Source organism: Podarcis melisellensis (genome assembly GCF_964234715.1).
Source record: "Podarcis melisellensis genome assembly, chromosome: 9".
Classification (NCBI taxonomy): domain Eukaryota; kingdom Metazoa; phylum Chordata; class Lepidosauria; order Squamata; family Lacertidae; genus Podarcis; species Podarcis melisellensis.
In genome coordinates, this window is record NC_138541.1 from 11,022,153 (window position 1) to 11,047,102 (window position 24,950).

Sequence of the window (24,950 nt, forward strand, 5' to 3'; positions counted from 1 at the left end):
TATAGGCATAATGGGAAATCATAAATATGCTTTGGGCTCATGTATTCTCCCCAAAAAGCCACGAGAATGAAATTGGAAATGTTCACTGCCATTTTGAAACAAACCATCATTCTCCATTGCATCTGGGCTCTGAAAACTGTGGTTTGTTTAAACTATGGTTTCAGAATGCACTGGGCTCAGAATACAGTTTGATCCTGCACTGTTCTAACAAGCCACAGTTTATGGAACTCAGATGTAATGGGAAACTGTGGCATCTTAAAAAAGCTGAAGTGAAAGCTTCCAATTCCCCCTCTGGCCACTGACTATGCTGATGTGAGTCAGATTCAAATATAATTTTATATTTGCCCTCCACAGGTTCCCCAGTCCTGCTATATAAAACTTAATCTAGCTATGGGGAACCTGTGGCTCTTCAAACCTTCATCAGCCTCAGTCAGCATGGACAGTGGTGAGGGATGATGGGAATTGTAGTTCATCTGGAAAACAACATGTCTCCCACCTCTGATCCAGTTCTTTGTTGTTTCTGCCTCTTCTTCTGGAGTTGTTAGACCACAGCTTTCCCAGTTGGTTTGTCTCACCCAGTAACAAGAAAGTGCGAGTCCTTTTCTCCTTCCCTCCAAGCAGATAAGACGGTGGCGAAGATTAAATTGTTGCAGAAAGGTTCTTAAGCACATGATGTAAAAGCCTTTCATCTGGCTGCCACTGTGTCTCAACTCCTCTCGCCTTTCCTATGCAGATACCTCACAGAGTTTGAGGCCTTCAGTCAGCCAGTCACCGACATTTTCCACTTTGCTGTTTTCGACGAGGACGGGAACCGGCTTGACAGCCAGATGTTCACCATCACTATCACTGCTGGCCAGAGCAAGCCTCCAGTCATCACTTTTGCCGACCATATTGTGGTGCGTAAAAAGCTGGGACTTGGGGGTGCAGGTTCCAAGTTGTAAGAGGAGCATTGCTTGTCACAAGCTGGACTGAAAACACCCTCCATTTTAAATTCTGAATGGGACTTAGAAGGAAGATAGTGACTATTCAGGGTCTCATGCGGCAAGATATTTCCCATCGACCACTGCCTGGTCTTGATTCAGTCCTCTAGGAAGGAGCTGATGGCGAAGAGGGGAGATTTTCCTGTTTCCAGCCCTTTCCCCCATGTTATTAAAATTTGCACATGTTAGAGCAAACTTCAGATGTAAACCTCAGTTTTGCCTTTGTGTTTTCAGGTGGATGAAGGAGGGAGAATACCACTTAGAGCTCACCACTCCCTAACCATTGACTCCGATCTTGCCCAGGAAAGCTTAGTGGTGACAATCGCATCTTTCCCAAGATATGGGTACATTGAAAACACCAAAACAGGTAAGTTTGGAACCCTCAAAAACGGAAAGGTGGTTCCTTTGAATCTTAAAATAAACACTGGCAGATGAGGTTCCGCAGTGCATCCTACTTAATCTTTGAAAAACAGCAGCAACAAAAAAATCATTTGTCTTCTCTTTCTGACTGAAAGCGTGGTACTATTTTAAAATAAAATAAAGTATTATTTCATATTGGCAATGCTGTGTTTGCAGGTAGGCGACTTGGTCCTGGACACACTGCAAGCTCAGACCTCTCGTTCTCAATTCAAGATGTGGTAGAGAACCATATCTATTACTTTCAAAGCATCCACGAAAATATTGAGCCATCCACGGACGCCTTTAGCTTTTATGTCAGCGATGGCTTCAGCCAATCGGAAACCAGCAGCGTCAACATCACCATCAAGGTGAGCTCACTTGTTGGGTTTGATTCATAAAACCTCTTGAGTTTAGAGAGGATGTGTGCATTATCCACTAGAAATCTGAAACCTCTCTTGCGATTAGCTTTGCCTGCTTGAATATATGAAACCCCACAAATATTAATAGAATTCAGATTGCTGGTATGTTTTGTGCTGTTTGTGATACCTTAATGTTCTAGAAACTTAGAATTAAGTTGCCAATTAGATTTACCCAAAAAACCTGGACATACAAACAGAGTTCCAGATTCAGCCGAAGCTGTTCGTATGTGTTTACATTTGCAAAACCGATTTTGAATCAGATGTTGCAGCTTCTAGTTGCATTTCTTATCCCCCACCCCTTTATCTTTGTGGCATTGCATGAGTGCACTGTCTTCCACGAACGTCTTTGTGTTATTGTAGCGTCTAAATGATGAACCCCCGGAAATGGAGGTGGAGCCTGTCAAAGTGCAGGAAAGCAAAGGGGTGGTGATCACAAATTCCTCCTTGAGCATGAAAGACCTGGACACTCCGGATAACCAACTGGTCTTTGTAGTGACCAAGAAACCCACTTATGGTAAGAGACAAGTTTCTGATATTGCTGAGCAAGTGGACTTCGAATTATTTTTTTAGGTTTTTATTACCTTACACGACCATCACATATGATAAAAGGTATGTTCACCTTATTCTCAGGTTATCTCCGCAAGAGACAGTCTCATCTGGATCCCTTGGAGAATGGTCAAGCCCTGTCCGAGGGCTCCACCTTTACCTACCAAGATGTCCTGGGTGAACTAATCATTTACACACCAGGCAGTTCCAGTGTCCAGTCTGATGAGTTCAGATTTTCACTCTCCGACGGCCTCTACACGCAGACTGGGAAGATGGAGTTTTCCATTGAGTTGTCCAAGTCGGAGCCACCCAGATTAGTTGTGAACAGGAGCTTGCAACTTTCTGCCGGTAAGGGGTGGGCATCAGCTGCACTTTTTGTGGCAGTGGTAGTGATGCCGACAGCCAACTGAACAATCAGAACTTAACTCTCTGTATAAAAACTTTTTTTTTTAATGCAATACATTCTGTGTGTGAAGAAAAATCCAGTATCCAAGTTCACTGTAACTCACTACATGTGTATTATGGTTTTATATCATTTTAACAGCAAAAGCTTATTCATAGAGCCAAATAGGAACTGTAGTCTGGTTGAGAGATTCTTTGAGTTCCTTCTTAGCTCATTGTCCCAGAGCTGCAATTCTCAGGGTCCCCTTGGGAAGAGGGACTAATTATTCAAGTAGTTTTAAGCTCACTGGAAGGACAGATCCTGAAGCTGAGGCTCCAATACTTTGGCCACCTCATGAGAAGAGAAGACTCCCTGGAAAAGACCCTGATGTTGGGAAATGATTGAGGGCACAAGGAGAAGGGGATGATAGAGGACAAGATGGTTGGATAGTGTTGTTGAAGCTACTAGCATGAGTTTGACCAAACTGCGGGCAGCAGTGGAAGACAGGAGTGCCTGGTGTGCTCTGGTCCATGGGGTCATGAAGAGTTGGACACAACTAAACGACTAAACAACAACAACAAGTATTAAGCCTGCAATGCTTTCTTGCACAATTGGCCATTTTTTGCCTTCAGAATGCTCCCATGACTTAGGCCCTGTGCAAGATCTTCTCTGAAGTTTACCTATACCTCTGGTAACACCTTGCCTCTCCCCTATTTTGTTCTTCGGCATCATTTGGCCTCTACTTCTGATCTGATTTGCCCATAGCTTAAACTGCAAATTTAAAATGATTTTGTGTACAGCTCAACACCTATTATTATCATTTCAATGCATGTGACCCTATATAAGCAAGTAAACTACCCTAAGCTTATTGCAATGTTCAAATGCAGCCAATGTAAATTTCAGTAGAGAAAGGGGAGGCAAAAAAGGGGAAGGGGCAATAGCAAATAAGAATTAGCACACACAATTCACATCAAATACCCTTTAGACTTTTAAACTTTTACAAATATTAGTTCTCCCCATTTGTGGCCCTTCATTCAAGTCACCTCATCTAAAACAACAATTTTCTTTATCTGAACTTCTGAATTATCTGAATGTTTTTGGGATGTTATCCCTGTTTATCTAGGATGAATGTGGTTATACCACAGAGAGAATGATTCTGCAAGGAGGAATCACAGGTATTTGACTTTCTTCTGCCATTTAGGCTCTGTGGCAGTCCTTACAGACCAGCACTTGAAGGCCACAGACTCAGATTCGGATGACCTGGCTATCAGATACATCATGAAGAAAGACCCTGTGCTTGGAATTCTACGTATCCATAAAAGAGATTCACTTGATCAGATCTCTGCTAAAGGACCAGTGAGAAGTTTCACACAGGCAGATATAAATAAAGGTGAGCACTCCCAGTCCCTGTTCCACAGGAGAGTTCCATAGTGTATGTGTTGAGTCTCACATTCCTGGATTGATGCTTTAGTACAAAACTGGATTTCTAAAAAGGTTTGTTTTCCCTCTGCCAGGCTCGTGCTGGCTCGGTGAGTAGTTGTCTCGCTCCTCAGTGGAGTTTGGAATAAGGATCGTTTACACCAGCTTAATGTACCCTGCCCAAAATTACGTTGACTTCCTGTCGTTTGGGTGGCTCCGCTAGTCACAGACACCAAGAAGACAGTGACACATGTTAGGAGTCAATATTATTAGAAATATGAATTGGAGAACTGCCATACAGGTGATATAATGAAATTCAGTTAGAGGGGATGCGAGGAAGTCAGTTATTAATGTTATGAGAATTAGATATCTGAAGAAATAATTCTTTTTCTGTGTTTAGCTTACTGTATTGTAAAGTGTGTTTCTTTGTTGTGTGTTTTGTAATGTCTTTTTTGTAATAAATGTGGAAAACCAATAATTTTTTTTTGGGGGGGGGGAAGAAGAAGACAGTAACAGAAGCTCATTCTCATTTTATCTCCCCACAGGACAGGTGGAGTACAGCCACGAGAAAGGGCATCCCGGTGGGATATTTGCTTTCGTTTTTGATGTGGCTGATGCGGAAGGAAACAAAATGGCAGACCAGGCGTTTACGCTTCGAGTAATGGGTAAGGCCAAAGGATTCTGTTGCAAACCCTTGTTTTCTCTTTGGCGAGGAAGGCAACTCGGCTGTTGTTAACTGGAAACAAGGAAATTAAGGAGGGAACATGGTTTCAGCAGAGGAGGAAGCAGGGCCAGATTTAGGTTTGATGAGGCCCTAAGCTCCTGAAGGTAATGGGGCCCTGCTTCCCCATTACCATCCCCGCGACGGGGTGAGCTCCCATTGCTCGGTCCCTGCTCCTGCCAACCTAGGAGTTCGAAAGCACGTCAAAGTGCAAGTAGATAAATAGGTACCACACCGGTGGGAAGGTAAACGGCGTTTCCGTGCACTGCTCTGGTTCACCAGAAGTGGCTTAGTCATGCTGGCCACATGACCTGTATGCTGTACGTCGGCTCCCTCGGCCAATAAAGCGAGATGAGCACCGCAACCCCAGAGTTGGCGACGACTGGACCTAATGGTCAGGGGTCCCTTTACCTTTATGTAAAAAGTGGAGATGGCAAAACCATCTTAGAAGACGTAGTCCCCCTTTTCCTTTTCCTCAGGAGGAAAAAACCAGTTCTCAGATGATGCCAAATGTATGCAAATTTAACTGATTGATATGCTAAAACGCATATGGCCAATTGGCTAAGATTTCATTAACCGGGTAGCAGCCTAGTTTAGAATATTCACGAGAGGCAGGAAAACGGAAGCAAGGAAGCTGTTGGTCTTACCATTTTGCCTCTGATTCTCCCAGAAGATCGGTTGCCACCATCCGTCACTGTCAACACAGGACTGGCCTTGGACGAGAACTCTGTGAAGAAGATCACCACTCTTGAGTTGTCCGCTGTGGATCAGGACAGCGAGCCAAGTGATCTCCTGTACAGGATTACTAAGCAGCCCCAGCTGGGTCACCTAGAGCACTCTGCAACACCAGGTTTGCAAATGTTCACCGTTTTTTGGAGCAATATCAAGCCAAGTGCTTGACAAGACTTAACTGTGGGCTTTAAAGGCAGGGGTGGGCAATATTTTTCCCCGATGAAGGAACATTAACCAATGGGAAAAGCCCATCTGGGATACTGAGATTATTAATATTGGGTGTTTAGAAGCAGTTGAGTGAATTAAAGCTGACTCTTTGAAATAAGAAATTCTCTAGTCTGGAAAATACAGTTCAAAAACTTTACTAACAGAAGTTGACCCAAAACAAACATTTATACCAGATTGATGTGGTATAAATTATTATTATTATTATTATTATTATTATTATTATTATTAACAATAAAGTTACGTTCAGATAGATGCATGATGTCTTATACTGATCCCAGCATAGGTAAAATATATTAGATTATTAACATCTTCCACCCAGAGCTAAAAATCAAAGCTCTCTCTCTTCTTCATTCCAGCCTCCATTAGCCTAAGGCTGTTTTCCTAGAGAAGAGATTAGCACATCCATTCTCTCCAGTAGCTTGAGAACAAAAAGTCACCCCACCCAAGATGGAAGCCAACAGATTAGCATATGCATAGACTTGTAATACATCCTGATGCCTTGTGAATGAGGCGCAGAGATACAGTCCCATGATACAGCACCACAGAATTTGGTGTTAGGCGCCCTGAGCCCGGCCCTGGCCGGGGAGGGCAGGGTATAAATAAATTATTATTATTATTATTATTATTATTATTATTATTATTATTATTATTATGTTAGGCTCTCTTCTCAGCTCTTCTTTAGCTTCAGTGGAAATTTCCATGCCATGCACCGCAGTATGCATGCAGTCCCATTGCAGAGTTATTTTCCATTTCAGTATACAATTATACTTAACATGGGATGGGCAGAGACAGAATAAAAAATTGGACAGCCTTTGGAGAACTGTTCCTTCTCTTTGTGCTATACCAACCCTTCTTCACTGCTTTTGCGTGTGTGCGCACACATTAAGAGGAAGCAATTCCTGTGGGAAGGGGTGTTGTTTGGATTCTCCACCTTGGACACTGATATGCCCAGGGTTATGTCCCGAACGACAAACGAATTTTGTGCTTGAGTTGTACAAATGTAACTACTGTTTGGGTTGATTGTGGGGTAGGTGACTCATCTACCCAATCGCAATTCATGAGTAGGGCAGCCCTAAACAGTTTTGTTTCTCTAAGGGAAGTTTCTAGTCCATAAGACTGCAGAATCATCAGCTTGCTGCTGTTTTCTTTTCCCTGCCATTTCCTGCTACTCTAGGCAGAAGGATTAGCTCCTTTAGACAGGCAGACCTCGTCTCCCGCAACATCCAGTACATCCATACCAGCGAGGAGGAGAAACATTCTGACACATTTGCGTTCTCCGTTTCCGATGGCACACATGAGGTGAGTGGATTTCCTTTTGTTCTTGGCAAAAGTCAGCTCCAGGCGGACATCCATCCATATTTGTTTGCACAAACTTTGCAGGGAGGTTATACAAAGCCAGTTGTTTATTGAGCATACACTCTGATTTTTTTGTAGGAAGGTTGGTCAACGTTGTGCAAAGCAGTCATTTTAGCCACACTTTCCAGGGCATTTTCCCGTAACTTAGTCGAATTTAATGGGGAAAGGGGGAAGTTGGCAAGTTGTGTAAGAGATTGCCAAATCCACTTAAGTATGGAACCTGAAAAGACCCTGAAGACCCTGATGTTGGGAAAGATGGAGGCCACAAGGAGAAGGGGACGGCAGAGGACGAGATGGTTGGACAGTGTCATCGAAGCTACCAGCATGAGTTTGACCAAACTGCAGAAGGCAGTGGAAGATAGGAGGGCCTGGCGTGCTCTGGTCCATGGGGTCACAAAGAGTCGGACACGACTAAACGACTACACAACAAAATGGAACCTGAATTTGCCAGTATGCAACTGAATTCCGCCTGCAAAATTTCAAGAGCGCTGCAAATGCTCAGGCAGAGTTTGTCCATGGAATTCACACTAGATGGGAATCTGGTTTTTATTTTCGCTTCATCTGTTTTCCCCTGTAGGTGAGCCAGAATTTTGACATCACCATTAACCCGGTAGACGACTCTTTGCCTGTTGTTCAGAGCCCTGGGATGAGGGTGCAAGAAGGAGTGAGGAAGACCATAACAGAGTTTGAGCTTAAAGCCACAGACATGGACACAGAGGTGAAGCCCTTTCTGTGTCTTTCCTCCTTGAAGCACTGCAGAATTCTACGGAATCCATTTGGAATAAGAGCTGTCCTGTGTCAGGGTCAAGTGTGCCCCAGGAGAAGGGAGGGAAGGAGTCTGACACAGGAGAGGGGAGCAGTGATTTGTGGGGGACCCTGTACCAGACGGGAGGCAAGAGTCAGAGGCAGGGGGTGCTCCAGAGCTGGAGGGCTGAGCAAGGAGGGGTTGGAGGAAGAGGATGAAGAGGCACGTCAGGCAAGTGAAGGTCCAGGTGCTTCCCCACACTCTCCTGCACCACTGTCTCCCAGGACCAGGAGAGGGTTGAAAAGGGAGGAGCAGAGGAAGAGTTTTCACACATGCATAGTCTCCACTTATCTTGATCCCAGCTCTTCAGGTCCCCTTCACACATTTCCTTCTTGCTCGCAGGCCAGATCCATCACATTCACGATCGTGCAGCCGCCACGGCATGGCCTGATCGAACGGACCAGCGACGGGCACCGCTATCGCCAGACCCACACCTTCACAATGGAGGATGTCTTCCAGAACCGGATCAGTTATAGTCACGACGGGAGCAACTCCCTGGAGGACCGCTTCACCTTCACTGCTTCCGACGGATCCAATCCCTTTTTCGTCGTGGAGGAGGATGGGAAAGAGGTTGGTGGGGAAACTGTGCTGGGTTTAGAGCTCAGTCTGAGCCCATCCTGACATGCGGTAGCATCGTATGTAGCTTGTACAACCTCAGGTTGAGAAGCGCAAATTTCAGCGCTTCCCTTTGGGTGGCAGGTGATGGGTAGAGCCCTCCATATCCACAGAAAGCTAACATGTTAAGGGGAGGGGACTTAGATATGAACTTTTCAACCTGTCCTTTAAGTTTTCAGCTGGCTGTGAGACTGTGCCTTAGTTTCCCTTGATTTCGTAGGGGACTGTTCAAATGTGTGCTCTCCCTACCGACAGTCTGAAATGAAACAGTCCAGCAAGAGTTGTACCATCTGATTCTGCTGCCAGTGTAACTATTATGGGTTAGTCAGTCTAATTCTGCCCTCAGAACGCAATGCAAGTAGCAGAAACGGTGTAATCAATCACGTGAAATATTTCCTGGATATTTCGAGAGGGAGGGCGGAGGTTACGTTCAAACGGTATATACATTTTACGAAATAACAGCACAAATGTTTTCTCAGCTTGTGACTGCTGTGCCCCAGTTGTTCAGAGTGGAAATTCTTCCTGTGGATGATGGAACCCCGAGAATTGTCACAAACTTGGGCCTGCAGTGGCTGGAGTACATGGATGGCAAGGTAGATTTTCACATTTGCTTTGTTTTCAAGTCACACGTTTTGGTGCATGGAGAAAATTGGGAAAGGCTACTGGATAGGTGTCAGAGATGCAGAACAGAAAATGGACAACTTTTCCAGGTCTTGAAAGCTGCATTGGCAATTTAATTTGAGGACTACTTGGGCTTGAGCCCTGTCCTCCTGACCCAGATATTCTTACCTGCCCCGCTTCTGGATTTGCCATCCCTATGTAACCTTAATATGAAGTATGTGGGGGTTGCTTAATTTTATTCTATATTTATTTAGATCTTTTCATTAGGCTATTGTTTATGAGCATTTGCAGTTTGTTTACATTTTTGCAATTGTTAAGAGTGAAGGGCGTTAATTTTCTGGGGCTGTGGGCTGCCTTGAGCCTGGTTTAACTATGGAAAGGTCAGGAAATGGCCAGTGATGTTGAAGACAACTAGAGTCCTCATAGACATCAGGAGAAGGGCGAGAGATTCTGTTCCTTTGTTCTACGTGGAAGATGCTCTGGGCTGGATAGCTCAGTTGGTAGAGTGTGAGGCTGGGTCATGGTTTCGAGCCCCACACTGGGTGAAAGATTCTTGCATTGGGGTTGGACTCGATGACCCTCGTGGTCCTTTTCAACTCCACAATTCTATGATTCTATGTGGAAAGGCAGCCCTTGCCAGGGCTGGCCCACCCATGCGGTGGGCTGAAGCAGCCACCTTGGGTGGTAGAAACCCAGAACGCAGCGCTCTGCAAGTTATCACAAGAGCTCCGTGAGATTTTCTTGAACCTGCTGTTATCACTTTGTGGACGCTGCTGCAGAACCCATATAAGGAAGGCTCTAGCAGAGGCAGGGAGGTACCTTCCTGTTTTGCCTCAGGCTGTGAAATGGGATACGCCGCTCCAGCCCTCCACCGAGACTGTATTCAAACATGCTTGCAAATCGCTTTGAAGCTCTAAATGGTGGAAAGCCAGGATATGAATCTGCTAGATAGATTAAAAATGGCAAACGCCATAATTCTAGCTGCGAATGACACACCTGTTAGAGACCAGGCTGGCACTATGAGCCCTCCCCACCTTTGAGAGCCAGTGTGGTGTAGTGGTTAAGAGCAATGGACTTGTAATCTGGTGAACCGGGTTCGCTTCCCCGCTCCTCCACATACAGCTGCTGGGTGACCTTGGGCCAGTCACACTTCTCTGAAGTCTCTCAGCCCCACTCACCTCACAGAGTGTTTGTTGTGGGGGAGGAAGGGAGAGGAGATTGTTAGCCGCTTTGAGACTCCTTAGGCTTGTGATAAAGCGGGATATCAAATCCAAACTCTTCTTCTTCTTCTTTGTTGCTGCCTGGCCCAGTGGAGTCTGTAGTACCCAAGTTCCTGGGCAAATCCCATTCTGAACAAGCCCCAAACTCACTGTGCAGCCAACTGAAAATGGGAATGGGTGCACTTCTTTTTTCAAGTGGGGGCACTTTGCATTTTGACACCCCTCCTCTCCAAATGGAAGATACCTTTTCCCGGCTCACCAGAGAAGAGCTCCATCTTTTATTTCAGGCCTGGCATGGAGCTTTTCCACACCAAATGTTACGTGGGTTGAAACGCTTGCTGGAGAAGCATCTCGCCTCCTTGCTTACTCTCCAGCATCGCTGATGATTAAATGCCCACAGGTTGTCCTTACAGCTGTGCCTCATTGCCCAGATCTTCTGGGGCATGAAATCTATAAACCTTGCCATGTGGTATTGACTGAAAAAACGGGGGGGGGGGTCTGGAGTTAAGAGTGCTTTAAGCGGAGGGGGAGTTGTGTTTCTTCCTTAATGCTGCCAGCCGCGATGATGGATGGAGCAGGGCTCCACTGCTTGTTGCATCAGCAGCTGTGGCTAAACAAAGCCATCCATCTTAAACTGCAGGACTAAGGTCCCTGACAGCACAGTTCCTTCCCACCCACTCCGTAGACCTGCACACTCCGATGTCTTACTCTGCTGCTATTGGCATTTGCGTTCCTGAAGCACTTCTTGATTAATTGCTGTGATTAATCAAGCAATTCTTCCATCACCAATTAAAAGGTGTGGAAATGAAGGCAGGTGCTTTTTAAAAATAAATAAATTCAAAGCTCTGCTGTGTGGATAGGTGTTGGTGCTAGCATCTGTTTCCCACCTTACTTGCTGTTAGTTCAAACTTTCAAGAGCCAGTTACAGGTAGGTGGCCGTGATGGTCTGCCATAGTCGAAACAAAATAAAATTAAAAAAAATAAAAAATTCTTTCCAGTAGCACCTTAGAGACCAACTAAGCGTGGGCGGCGCTGTGGGTTAAACCACAGAGCTTAGGACTTGCCGATCAGAAGGTCGGCGGTTCGAATCCCCACAATGGGGTGAGCTCCTGTTGCTTGGTCCCAGCTCCTGCCAACCTAGCAGTTCAAAAGCACGTCAAAGTGCAAGTAGATAAATAGGTACCACTCTGGCGGGAAGGTAAACGGCATTTCCGTGTGCTGCCCTGATTAGCCAGAAGCAGCTTAGTCATGCTGGCCACATGACCTGGAAGCTGTATGCCAGCTCCCTCGGCCAATAAAGCGAGATGAGCGCCGCAACCCCAGAGTCGGCCACAACTGGACCTAATGATCAGGGGTCCCTTTACCTTTAAGTTAGTTATTGGTATTTTAGATTTTGTTGTAAGTGGTGGTGTTTTCTGGTCACATCCGTTTGGATTCTGTGGTGGAAGCAATCGATGTACAGATCTTGTGTGGTATTGCGTCCATCAGATGGTCTCTTAAGGTTCTACTGGAAGGAATTTTTATTATTATTATTTAATTTTATTTATTTTGTTTCGACTTCAAGAGCCAGTTTGGTGTAGAGGTTAGTGTGTCTGACCAGAACCTTGGGAGATCAGGGTTCAAATCCCCACTCAGCCATGAAAGCTCACTGGGTGACCTTGGGCCAGATGAGGACTCTCAGCCTAACCTACCTCACAGGGTTGATGTGAGGATTAAATGAGGAGGGAGGGAAATAACGTATGCCACCTAGATCTCCTGGGGGAAAAGGTGAGATATAAATACAAGAAATAATAAATAACTAAAACCTGCACCAATAGCAATATACAGTTAGCCTTAGGAACATTTAACAGGTTTGCCAGTTGGCATCCGTCTGTCTCGAGAGACAATGGAGTGTGCCTCTGGAAGTGAAGTCAAACCACAGTACTTAGCTTCTGCCAACCTTGCAGTTCAAAAGCACACCAGTGCAAGTAGATAAATAGGTGCCACTGCAGCGGGAAGGTAAACGGCATTTCCATGCGCTCTGGCACTTGTCGCAGTGTTCATTTGTGCCAGAAGCGGTTTCGTCCTGCTGGACACATGACCTGGAAAGCTGCCTGTGGACAAACGCTGGCTCCCACACTGGAGAGCCGGTGTTGTGTAGTGGTTAAGAGCGGTAGTCTCGTAATCTGGGGAACCGGGTTCGCTTCCCTTCTCCTCCACATGCAGCTGCTGGGTGAACTTGGGCCAGTCACACTTCTTTGAAGTCTCTCAGCCCCACTCACCTCACAGAGTGTTTGTTGTGGGGGAGGAAGGGAAAGGAGAATGTTAGCCGCTTTGAGACTCCTTCGGGTAGTGATAAAGTGGGATATCAAATCCAAACTCTTCTTCTTCTCGTCTCCCTTGGCCTGAAACGAGACGAGTGCCACACCCCATAGTCGCCTTTGACTGGACTTAACCGTCCAGGGGTCCTTCACCTTTACTGTGGCTGCAGAGAGTGGTAACTCGTAAATGCTGCCTCCAACGTTGTTTTTGCTGCATTAGCAGCAGCAAAGTGACCTTCCTGGGGTGCAAGCCTGGGCAGTGTGTATGGACGTCTTGGGCTGCCCAGACAACAAGACCCCCCTCCCTCTCAGCCTTCCTGTTGAGGCCCAAAGGGAAGCAGAGTTTGGCACTAGCTTGGCTGCAGGGGGTTGCTAGAAGGAGGCATACAAAGCGCCATCCAACCATTTTAGGGACTCCACTCCAGATTTGTGATGGATTTATTCCTTAGCCTTCTCTTCTCCTGAAGATATCCCACAAGGTGGTGGGTACTGATTTTTCCTTGGAGGTTTACTCCCGAAGCCTTTCTCACAAGTAAGTATGGCCGCAAAGCAGCAGAGGTTAAGGATCAGAGTTTTCCTTCTCCAATAAAACTGATACTAGCCTTGGACCCTGCTTTCTTCTTCCTCCCATCACATGTTTTGCTGTAGATATAGGGAAATGGCATCTTCAATGTCTTCAGGTAGGGATGTGAAAGATTCCTTGTCTGAAACCCTAGAGAGCTGCTGCCAATCCGTGTAGAAAACACTGAACTAGATGGACTCAGTGGTCCCAGCTTTCTGTGTTCCTAGATACAGGCATCACAGCAGCCAAGTGGGTTTGAACTGATTAATCATCTTGGCTGAGCAACAGGGTAAGAATAACTGGATAAATAGATAAACAATCAAACTGCTTAACTGACCCCATAGTGGAGCCTTGATTTTCCATAACTCCTTTCTAGTTTCCTTGCCCTCCTTTTCCCTCCCTCTTCTTCCAAAGCAGCTCATCTCTTCCTCTGGTGCCTTCAGAGAAGGTTAGATTTCGGAGCCAGTGCTTAAGGGACGGACATTCAGATTTACGAATGTAGCCCAAGGGAATAACCTTTATCCATGGGAATAAACTCTTAGTTCCAGCTTTTTGGCTCAGACCCAGGAACTGTTGATATCTGTATAAGTGTATAAACACTGGCTTTGTGTCTTCAATCCAGCTGAAAAATCTGATCACCAAGAAAGAGCTGTTGACTATGGATCCCGATACAGACGACAAACAGCTGATCTACGAGATAACAGCTGGGCCAGAGCACGGTTATGTGGAGAAGAAGTTGCAGCCGGGAGTGAAAGTGACTACATTTACTCAAGGTAGGAAAGCAATGCTAGGAAAGACATTTGCCCTTTTTTGTGCTTCATCATAGTTTTAACTGCACTGTATTACTTTTCGGGGGGATGTGGGTGGCGCTGTGGGTTAAACCACAGAGCCTAGGACGTGCCAGTCAGAAGGTCGGCGGTTTGATTCCCCGCACAGGGTGAGCTCCCATTGCTCGGTCCCTGCTCCTGCCAACCTAGCAGTTCGAAAGCACGTCAAAGTGCAAGTAGATAAATAGGTACCACTCCGGCAGGAAGGTAAACAGCGTTTCCATGCGCTGTTCTGGTTTGCCAGAAGCGGTTTAGTCATGCTGGCCACATGACCCGGAAGCTGTACTGTACGCCGGCTCCCTCGGGCAGTAAAGAGAGATGAGCGCCGCAACCCCAGAGTCGGCCTAATCGTCAGGGATCCCTTTACCTTTACCTTTACCAAAAAAAAGAAAAAAAAAACATCTGGAAGGAAACCAAGTTGGGGGAGGCTGGTATCTACGTATGCAAAAATTGTTAAGTTCGAAGATTAGTTCATTGAGGCGTCTCTTCCCAACAGAGGAAGTGAACTTGGGATTGATCGAGTACGTGCTACACGGGGAGCAGACTCAAGAGACAGAAGACAGTTTTCAGTTTCTTGTAAAGGACAGCAAACCCAGTGTGGTCACTGACAATACCTTCCATATCCAGTGGTCTCTTATCAGCTTTCAGCACACCAGGTAAGCTACTCAGCTGAGCAGCACAGAAAATTAAGGTACGCTACACTTCAGAATGCTAAAGATTCTAGTAGCTGCCTGTCAACTTTAATCTGCTTCAGCCATTGGCTGAGTCCTTGCTGCTGTGGTGTCATGGAATGTTCACAAACAGTCAGAGGCTAGAAGCTTGCTTGCCTTTGTGGATCGTCGTTTTAATTGTTTGTAAGCCACTTGGGCTGTTGTTTTAATAGAAAAGCAATCTATAAATATTTAAAATAGAGTATAGAGTATTTTTCGCTCTATAGGATGCACCCAACCTAGTTTTAGAGGGGGAGAACAAGGAAAAAAAATTCTCTCCCTCTCTGCGCAGCGCCCCTTCAGCAAAGCAAAGCCAGGAGAGCAAGAGGGATCGGTGCGCACCAACCCCTCTTGCTCTCCTTGCTTCAGGGATAGCCTCCCAAAGCCTCTGGAGCGCAGCAGGAGCGCTCCCGCTGGTCTCCGGAGGCTTCGCGTTGCTTTCGCTGAAGCCATGGAGCCTGCATTTGCTCCATAATATGCACACACATTTCCCCTTAATTTTTGGAGGGGAAAAATTGTGTCTTATAGAGTGAAAAATACGGTAGATAAACAGGAGGGAGGGGGTGAGGTCACTTTAAACAGGGGGAAAACTTCCGGAGGTCAGCTTTGTGATGTTATCAGAAATCAGGGACCCGGGCAAAGGTGCCAGAGACACCTGGGAACTGGAAGCCGAACAGCAAGAAGACCCAGGAGATAGGGAGTGTGTGGAATAAATAGCCCTTGTGCAGTGGGTTAAGAAACAGAAAGGGGTGGTTGGAGGAGTCTTGGCAACCCGAGGAGACTGTAGAGCTGAAGAACCAAGTGGGTACCTTGGGAAGGGGAACACATGTATGAGGTACAGGGACAGAAAAATAGGTGTGTCATTGGCAAGAAGAAGAGAAAGCAGCAGGGGTACCGGGTGGGCAGGCAGGATGGGCTGCCTGGCTGGGCTCAAACCACCAACATTCTGGTTAACAGCCAGATGCACTGACCCATTGTGCCACCTGCCCCAGTCGAAGACTGGTGGGTCTGCATGTGTGTTGTGGATGGGGGGGGGGAAATGGGGTTGTCACAGGAAACCCCCCCATCATTCAGTTTGTACAAACTTCACACACACTCACACACTACATACGCTACGCTTCTCTTATAAATTCATAGAAAATCAACCATGCATCGGATTTGCACTGTTCCACTTTTATTTTACTCCATGAAGGAAGGACTACAAAATGGGGAAGGCTTGATACAGGGCAGGCATAATCTCTTGAGCATACCAGCACATCCACAGGAGCCCTGCCCAGTTGCTATGCCAACCCTGATGGTCCTAGACAGAAGACCATCAAGATCACAAAGAACTTGCATATGGGAGTGGATTCAGTACAGACTGGAACAAAGGACAATAATCAGCTCTTCCCTCTGGGGGCAGGAAACTGCAAACTTCCCTTTGCCACCTGGAAAGTACTCATGGGGAGGGGGAAAGGGGGAACCAGCCAGGTGACACGACACTCAGGTTACCACCACAACTCCTCCCTCAACCCCTCCTTTCTGTGATGTATGTATGATGTTTCTGGGGTTGGTCTTGATCTACAGGGTGGCAATTTCAAAAGTCTTTATAAGGTCTGGCACACCATTTTTCTGTGTCCTTCCTCTCTCCTGCAAGTGAGGGGAATACCCTGTTGCAACAGTTCAATAAAGACCAAGCCTACAGGCTGCTGTTTTGCTCCAAGTAATCCTGGTTGGTGTCTTTGTTTTTGTCCAAGGGAGCCCTCAGATTTTTCCGTTAACAGGTTCGACTTTCTATTTGCTGGCTTGGACGAACCAGCCGGATCTGTCTTACTTCAGCCTCTGTATTTACTCATTTATTTTATCTACTTGCATATTTTGTTATCCCGCCTAATCTCCCAAGGGGAACTCAAGGCAGCGCACAGATCAGATTACAACAGATAATATTTACATGTGATTAGCTGATAACGAGCAACACACTACAGGATGCATTGTTCAACCAGATTGGTACTAACTAGATTTCTGACAAGAAGAATTTTATTTTATGCCACTTTTATTTACTTATTTTTTTCCCCGGCGTCAGATTGCGCCAATTCAATTATGGCGAATCACCCTAATTAAGGCAGATTGCACATTCTTCGCTGAACGAGAGGAAGCAAATGCACTGAAATAAATTAAACCGATACAAACTGAGTGTAGCGATCGACTCCAGCCCCCTGAAATCAGGGGGACATGAATTCACAATTTAGCAGTATTCAGCCCCACTGGTTTCTGTGCACTTCACAGCCTCTGGGCTGCATCTCCTTGGTTACATGGAGGGGGGGGGACTCATTCTCTCCTCTCTCTCTTTCCAGCTACAATGTCAGTGAAAAGGCAGGCTCCATCAGTGTCACAGTGAAGAGGACGGGTAACCTCAAACAATATGCTATTGTTCTGTGCCGTACGGAGCAGGGAACTGCCACCTCCAGCTCAGCTTCACGGCCAGGAGAACAGGACTACGTAGAATATGCAGGCCAGGTGGGTTCAGGAAAAACACTGCACACCCTGGGGAAAAATCCACAGTGGAATGCTCTACACCATGGGTAGGCAAACTAAGGCCGGGGGCCGGATCTGGCCCAATCGCCTTCTAAATCCGGCCTGCAGATGGTCCGGGAATGAGCATGTTTTTACATGAGTAGAATGTGTGCTTTTATTTAAAATGCATCTTTGGGTTATTTGTGGGGCATAGGAATTCGTTCATTCCCCGCTAAAAAATATAGTCCGTCCCTCCACAAGGTCTGAGGGACAGTGGACCGGCCCCCTGCTGAAAAAGTTTGCTGATCCCTGCTCTACAATGTCTTACCCAAAGGGTGAAGTGTTAGGTGGGCATGGTAACAAGCCCAGAGAAGCTTCCTGGGCTGAACCTTTTCCTTTCACCCAGCTGTGAAAAATGTGGCAGTGAGTATTAAGTCATGAGCCGTCACCTAAACTGGGCATCGCCAGTCTGGGCTTGGCGGCTCTTGTCTGGTGTCAAGACCAGGCCAACTGTAAGTCAATAATGTTGTTGTTGTTCAGTCGTTTAGTCGTGTCTGACTCTTCATGACCCCATGGACCAGAGCATGCCAGGCACTCCTGTCTTCCACTGCCTCCTGCAGTTTGGTCAAACTCATGCTGGTAGCTTCAAGAACACTGTCCGACCATCTCATCCTCCGTCGTCCCCTTCTCCTTGTGCCCTCCATCTTTCCCAACATCAGGTTCTTTTCCAGGGAGTCTTCTCTTCTCTTGGAGCCTCAGCTTCAGGATCTGTCCTTCCAGTGAGCACTCAGGGCTGATTTCCTTCAGAATGGAAAGGTTTGATCTTCTTGCAGTCCATGGGACTCTAGAGAGTCTCCTCCAGCACCATAACTCAAAAGCATCAATTCTTTGGCGATCAGCCTTCTTTACGATCCAGCTCTCCCTTCCATACATCACTACTGGGAAAACCATAGCTTTAACTATACGGACCTTTGTTGGCAAGGTGATGTCTCTGCTTTTTAAGATACTATCTAGGTTTGTCATTGCTTTTCTCCCGAGAAGCAGGCGTTAATTTCGTGACTGCTGTCACCATCTGTAGTGATCATGGAGCCCAAGAAAGTAAAATCTCTCATTGTCTCCCATTTCTTCCCCTTCTATTGGCCAGGAAGTGATGGGCCCAGTGGCCATGATCTTCGCTTTTTTGATGTTGAGCTTCAGACCATATTTTGCGCTTTCCTCTTTCACCCTCATTAAAAGGTTCTTTAATTCCTCCTCACTTTTGAGTCAATAATGACCGTTCCCAAATAATGCCTCACTGCCGTGGAACTCATAAAACAGCAGCAGCAGGCCTGTTTTCCAGTTAAGGTCTGCTTCAGCCTTTTATACCTCTCTGCACGTAGTCAATGCACAACCTTGCTCCACACAGGTTCAGTTTGATGAACGGGAGGACACAAAATCCTGCACTATCCTGATAAACGACGACAATATCTTTGAGAACACGGAGAGCTTCACCGTGGAGCTCAGCATGCCAGCCTATGCCTTGCTGGGGGACATCACCGAGGCCAAAGTCTTCATCAACGATGCGGAAGATGAGCCTACCTTGCAGTTTGACAAGAAAGTCTACCACATCAGCGAGAGTGCTGGCATCCTCTCTGCCCCCATTGAAAGGAAAGGTGTGTTGCATTACGGCTTAGAGCATGGGATGGGAAGCTGGTGCAAACTGACTTCCAGTAAATAATACAATCCTAAGGGACGCTGGTGGCGCTGTGGTCTAAACCACTGAGCCTGATCAGAAGGTTGGCGGTTTGAATCCCCGCAATGGGGTGAGCTCCCTTTGCTCGGTCCCTGCTCCTGCCAACCTAGCAGTTCAAAAGCTTACCAGTGCAAGTAGATAAATAGGTACCGCTCCGGTGGGAAGGTAAACGGCGTTTCTGTGCGCTGCTCTGGTTTTGGTGTTCCGTTAAGCCAGAAGCTGCTTAGTCATGCTGGCCACATGACTCGGAAAACCGTCTGTGGACAAACATAGGCTCCTTTGGCCTGTAAAGCGAAATGAGCGCCACAACCCCAGAGTCGTCTGCGACTGGATTTAACTGTCAGGGGTCCCTTTACCTTTACTTTTTAAAGTTGCACACTTTGAAACACAGCAGCAGCAGCATTCCAAGCCCCTCCATTAACAGTTCAGTATATTACGGACGTGGGTGGTGCTGTGGGTTAAACCACAGAGCCTAGGACTTGCTGATCAGAAGGTCGGCGGTTCGAATCCCCACAATGGGGTGAGCTCCCGTTGCTCGGTCCCTGCTCCTGCCAACCTAGCAGTTCAAAAGCACGTCAAAGTGCAAGTAGATAAACAGGTACCGCTCTGGCAGGAAGGTAAACGGTGTTTCCGTGCGCTGCTCTGGTTTGCCAGAAGTGGCTTAGTCATGCTGGCCACATGACCCGGAAGCTGTACGCCGGCTCTCTCGGCCAATAAAGCGAGATGAGCGCCGCAACCCCAGAGTCGGTCACGACTGGACCTATTGGTCAGGGGTCCCTTTACCTTTATATCTGGCCTAAGTATATATCTCAGAAATAAATATAGTGTTACACTGTGACTGGACAATTCACTAACGTTTCATACTGAAGCCTAGCAATAGAAATCCTAAAAGGGAATCTAGATTCGCATTAAAGTCATATATCAACCCAAACTAACAACAGTATGAAGCAAAATGTAGGATCTTGTTCCAGTTCATTAGCAAATTTTTATGCAAACCTAAGTCTGCACTCAAGGGTCTAAACTCTGTATAAAGTAATATAAAAGTAGAAATTTTATATCTATTTATTACATTTATATGCCACCTTTATCTTCCATTGAGACTAAGGTGGTATATACATCCTCATTACATCTTCACAACAACCCGGTGAGATAGATTAGGTTCATAGATGGTGACTGGCCCAAGGCCACACAGTGAGCTTCATGGCAGAGTGGAGATTCCATCCCTGGTCTCCAGGGTCCAAACCTCTAAGCATTATGCCACACAGGAGACACTTAATCTTAGGGTTGTGTGTTCAAGCCCCATGTTGGGTGAAAGAGTTGTGCATTTCAGGGGGTTGGATTAGATGACCCACGTGGTCCCTTCCACCTGTACAACTCTGCGATTCTCTGAACCAGTTGTCCTGGAGAGCAGCTTTTGTATAACTCTGTGCTGTGCATTACAGGCGACTCCAGCAGCACCGTGTCTGCAGTTTGCTACACAGTCCCCAAAAGTGCCAAAGGGAGCAGTGCACATGTCTTAGAGTCTGGATCAGACTTCAAGTCCAGGGGGATGTCCAATGAAAACCGCGTGGTGCTGGGGCCTGGCGTCACCATGACCACCTGCGACGTGAAGCTGATTGACGACAGCGAGTACGAAGAGGAGGAGGAATTCGAAATCGCGCTTGCCGGCGCGTCGGAGAACGCGCGCATAGGGAGCATCGCTTCAGCGAAGGTCATGATCAGCGGTCCCAACGATGCTTCGACAGTGTCCCTTGGAACGGCTACTTTTACAGTCAGCGAGGATGCAGGTGAGAGACGAGGATTATCTATTTATTAATTTTCCAAATTTATAACAAACATATCAACAAATTCCTGAAAGAAAACATCAAAAAACAAACAAACAAGCAAACATAGATCCTAACTGTAATAGTTCCACTTTTGTTAACATTGTTGGGTGACTTCCTTGAATCCCACTGGCTGAGTTTCCATATATATCATTGGAGCAGTTTTCCAAAACTATTTTCACATAAAATGTACTTAGTCAATTAACCTCTTTCTTTCTTTTCATTTTAACTTTAAACATATTATTCTATAACATCACATATTTAAATCCTAGGCCAATCTGATACTTGCAAGTAATTCTATTTAAGTTATCTTAACATATTTAGATAAATAGTCTTTAAATTTCTTCCATTCCTCCTGGTACTCCTCCTCCTTCTGGTTGTGGACTCTTCCGGTCAGGTCGGCTAGTTCCCAAAAGTCCATCATCTTCATCTGCCATTCCTGAGCTATGATTATTTTACCCTTCCTCTCTTCTTATGGGGCTCAAGTTTATTTTCAAAGAGTGCATAAGCCTACAGTGGTTGGTACCTTGGTTTTTGAATCCAAGCACTGAGGCTGATGGGAACTGTAGCCCAAAACATCTGGAAAGGAACCAGGCTGGCAGACGCTGCTTTAGAGATGCTACCAGTACAGTAGTCACCTTTTCCCACAAACTCCTCCCTTCTCTCCCTTCCTTGCAGGAATCATTGAAATCCCCATTACTAGGCACGGCCCTGACCTCTCGACCCCCACGTCCGTATGGTGCGCCACTCGGACATCGGATCCGCCATCGGCAACTCCGGGTGTCGACTACATACCCAGCTCCAAGAAAGTGGAATTTCGCCCAGGAAGAACTGAAGAGGTATCGCTACATTTTTTGCTATTACCGAGCAATTAGTACCTGGGACCAAACTAAGCATTGTCTCATAAGGAGCATTCAGATGCATTTGTGTCATGCTTCTTGTGTGTTTTACTTGTCTAGTCTGTACAGAAATGGTGCAGATCAAACAAAGAGCCAAGCTAGACGTTAAATCAGGAAAAAAATGGTAATTAGAGACGGATGGAACTGTCAGTTTTGGTTTCTCTGACTTTCACATTTTTTTTTCCAGCCTGAATTTCAGATCATCACATTTTTGCATCAGTTTGTGATTTAAAAAGAAAAAAGTCCTTACAAAAATTTGTCAGCATTTTTGTGAGCATTTCTAGCAATATACATGTGATTGATTTATTTATTGCTCAACATGCACATTTTTACAAGTAATGTCCCCTAATATAATACATTTATTTTCACTAATATATACATTTTAATGCCCATGTTCTCCTCACATTTCTGCAGAGATTTTTTGGTTGGATAACTGCATGACAAAATTCAGAGAAATTCAGATTTTGAAGGATAGCTGCAGTTTGGTTTGCTTGGTGTTTTGGAAGATGTGAACGAAACCATTTTTAATTGTACCTAGAAAGTGCAGTACCAAACTAGAGACATTGGTGGGTGGTTATGATGAGCCTAAATCCACACTAAAACTTGCCACCGCCACTCAGAACTCCTTCCCCGGGGGTTGCCATTTTTTGCATCCAGATACTTCTGGAGGAACAATGCTGTGTGGTCATTGTTTTTGGCAAGGGGAAAAGGTGACTGCCAGCCAGCAGTTATTGGAAGGAACTTCAGAAAGTGAGGGTGAGTTCCCTCCCCTATCAAAAATTATTGTGTTTGAGCCCCTGGTTGGCCTCCCCCAAATTCTTCCTGAAAGTTGTCATCTGAGAACATCTGGCTCAGCGTGGTTCCTGTTACATAATCCAGAAAACAAACTGTGCCCCAGGTATCAGATGTTTGGGAAAGACATGCACAGAACTTTGCTCAGGTACACCTAACAGTCTGGATGTTTTTGGCTGTTTCTTCGTGCATCTGAGATAAGCAGCGATGCACAAATGAAAGCAGGTGCCATTTCTGAATCTAGAAGAGCCCAACACCATCGACTCCTCTCATATCCTCTGGCATTCCTTCTCACACAGACCTAGATTTAAGTTTGATGAGGCCCTAAGCTACTGAAGGTAATGGGGCCCTTTATATGTCTAGCTGTCCTTTGTCAACGACAAATTGTTGCTGTTTTTTGTGTTGAATATATGCTATATGGTAACTTATGGACCTATGAGGTATCTAAAGCCATTTGCAAATAACAAAATATGTATTTTATCAAAGTAATTGTTGGACTGAAATACAATTAAGAAGTGCATTAATAGTGAAATACAATTAAGAAGAAGTATATATACTTTTCCTGCCGACCTAGCAGTTTGAAAGCACGTCAAAGTGCAAGTAGATAAATAGGTACCGCTCCGGCGGGAAGGTAAACAGCGTTTTCGTGCACTGCTCTGGTTCGCCAGAAGTGGCTTAGTCATCCTGGCCACATGACCCGGAAGCTGTATGCTGTACACTGGAAGCTGTACCTCGGCCAGTAAAGCGAGATGAGCACCGCTACCCCAGAGTCATCTGTGACTGGACCTAACGGTCCACCTTTACCTTTATATATACCGTATTTTTCGCACGATTGGACGCACCGGACCATAGGACGCGCCTAGTTTTTTTGGGGGGAAATAAAGGGAAAAAAATTTCCCTTTATTTCCCCCCCAAAAGCAGGTCAGGGAAACCGAACCAGGTTGAGGAACAGCGGGATAGTGGCGCTGCGCCTCCCTGCTGTCCCCCGAGCTTGTGGGGCTGGCTGATGTCTGCCTAGCGTGCGGGGCGCTCTGCTTCAGGGCACCCCACCCGCCGGGCGGCAGGCTGCTATCCGCAGCTTGGGGAGCCTTGCGGGGAACTGCTGCAGGGCTCCCCACGCTGCGGATGTATGCCTGGCATGAGGGGCGCTCTGCTTTAGGGCGCCCTACCCGCCGGGCGGCAGGCTGCTATCCGCAGCTTGGGGAGCCTTGCGGGGAACTCCTGCAAGGCTCTCCACGCAGCGGATGTGTTCCCGAAGCGCCAGGCGCTCTGCTTTCAGGGCGCCCGACGCTCCGGGAAGCAGGCTGCTATCCGCAGCGTGGGGAGCCCTGTGAGGAACTGCTGCAGGGCTCTGCACGCTGCAGATGTCTGCCCGGCGCGAGGGGCGCTCTGCTTCAGGGCGCCCCTCGCGCCGGGCGGCAGGCTGCTATCCGCAGCGTGGGGAGCCTTGCGGGGAACTCCTGCAAGGCTCTCCACGCAGCGGATGTGTTCCTGAAGTGCCGGGCGCTCTGCTTTCAGGGCGCCCGACGCTCCGGGAAGCAGGCTGCTATCCGCAGCTTGGGGAGCCTTGCGGGGAACTGCTGCAGGGCTCCCCAAGCTGCGGATGTATGCCTGGCGCGAGGGGCGCTCTGCTTCAGGGTGCCCCACCCGCCGGGCGGCAGGCTGCTATCCGCAGCGTGGGGAGCCTTGCGGGGAGCTCCTGCAAGGGTCCCCACGCTGCGGGTGTGTTCCCGAAGCGCCGGGAGCTCTGCTTTCAGGGCGCCCGACGCTCCGGGAAGCAGGCTGCTATCCGCAGCCTAGACACGGCTAGCGGAGCGCTAATCCCGAAGCTTGGGGTGTGCGGAGCTCAGCGCGCCCCAAGCTTCTGGGCGCCGGCAAGGTCTCCGCTAGCCGTCGCGGGGCTCTCCCAGGGCTAGCGGAGACCTTGCCGGCACCCAGAAGCTTGGGGCGCGCTGAGCTCCGCACGCCCCAAGCTTCTGGATTAGCGCAGTGGTCCGCTAGCCCTGGGAGAGCTGGGCGATGTCGCGGGGCTCTCCCAGGGCTAGCGGAGACCTTGCCGGCACCCAGAAGCTTGGGGCGCGCTGAGCTCCGCACGCCCCAAGCTTCTGGATTAGCGCAGTGGTCCGCTAGCCCTGGGAGAGCCGCGTGACGTCGCGGGGCTCTCCCAGGGCTAGCGGAGACCTTGCCGGCACCCAGAAGCTTGGGGCGTGCTGAGCTCCACACGCCCCAAGCTTCTGGATTAGCGCAGTGGTCCGCTAGCCCTGGGAGAGCTGGGCGATGTCGCGGGGCTCTCCCAGGGCTAGCGGAGACCTTGCCGGCACCCAGAAGCTTGGGGCGCGCTGAGCTCCGCACGCCCCAAGCTTCTGGAT

At 47.3% G+C, this 24,950-nt stretch overlaps 1 protein-coding gene across 1 annotated transcript in view; it reads left to right on the plus strand.

Moving 5' to 3' along the window:
* Positions 1-24,950, plus strand: part of FRAS1 (Fraser extracellular matrix complex subunit 1) — a 341,121-nt gene that overhangs the window by 282,195 nt on the left and 33,976 nt on the right. Inside the window, exons 39-56 of the mRNA XM_081924721.1 lie at positions 734-896; positions 1,215-1,347; positions 1,557-1,747; positions 2,159-2,312; positions 2,429-2,692; positions 3,928-4,116; positions 4,691-4,810; positions 5,537-5,716; positions 7,001-7,125; positions 7,760-7,900; positions 8,330-8,557; positions 9,082-9,195; positions 13,928-14,078; positions 14,629-14,788; positions 17,176-17,338; positions 18,741-18,987; positions 20,510-20,854; positions 21,569-21,729. Of these exons, the coding sequence (XP_081780847.1) occupies positions 734-896; positions 1,215-1,347; positions 1,557-1,747; positions 2,159-2,312; positions 2,429-2,692; positions 3,928-4,116; positions 4,691-4,810; positions 5,537-5,716; positions 7,001-7,125; positions 7,760-7,900; positions 8,330-8,557; positions 9,082-9,195; positions 13,928-14,078; positions 14,629-14,788; positions 17,176-17,338; positions 18,741-18,987; positions 20,510-20,854; positions 21,569-21,729 (3,229 nt within the window). The remainder of the gene's footprint in view (positions 1-733; positions 897-1,214; positions 1,348-1,556; positions 1,748-2,158; positions 2,313-2,428; positions 2,693-3,927; positions 4,117-4,690; positions 4,811-5,536; positions 5,717-7,000; positions 7,126-7,759; positions 7,901-8,329; positions 8,558-9,081; positions 9,196-13,927; positions 14,079-14,628; positions 14,789-17,175; positions 17,339-18,740; positions 18,988-20,509; positions 20,855-21,568; positions 21,730-24,950) is intronic.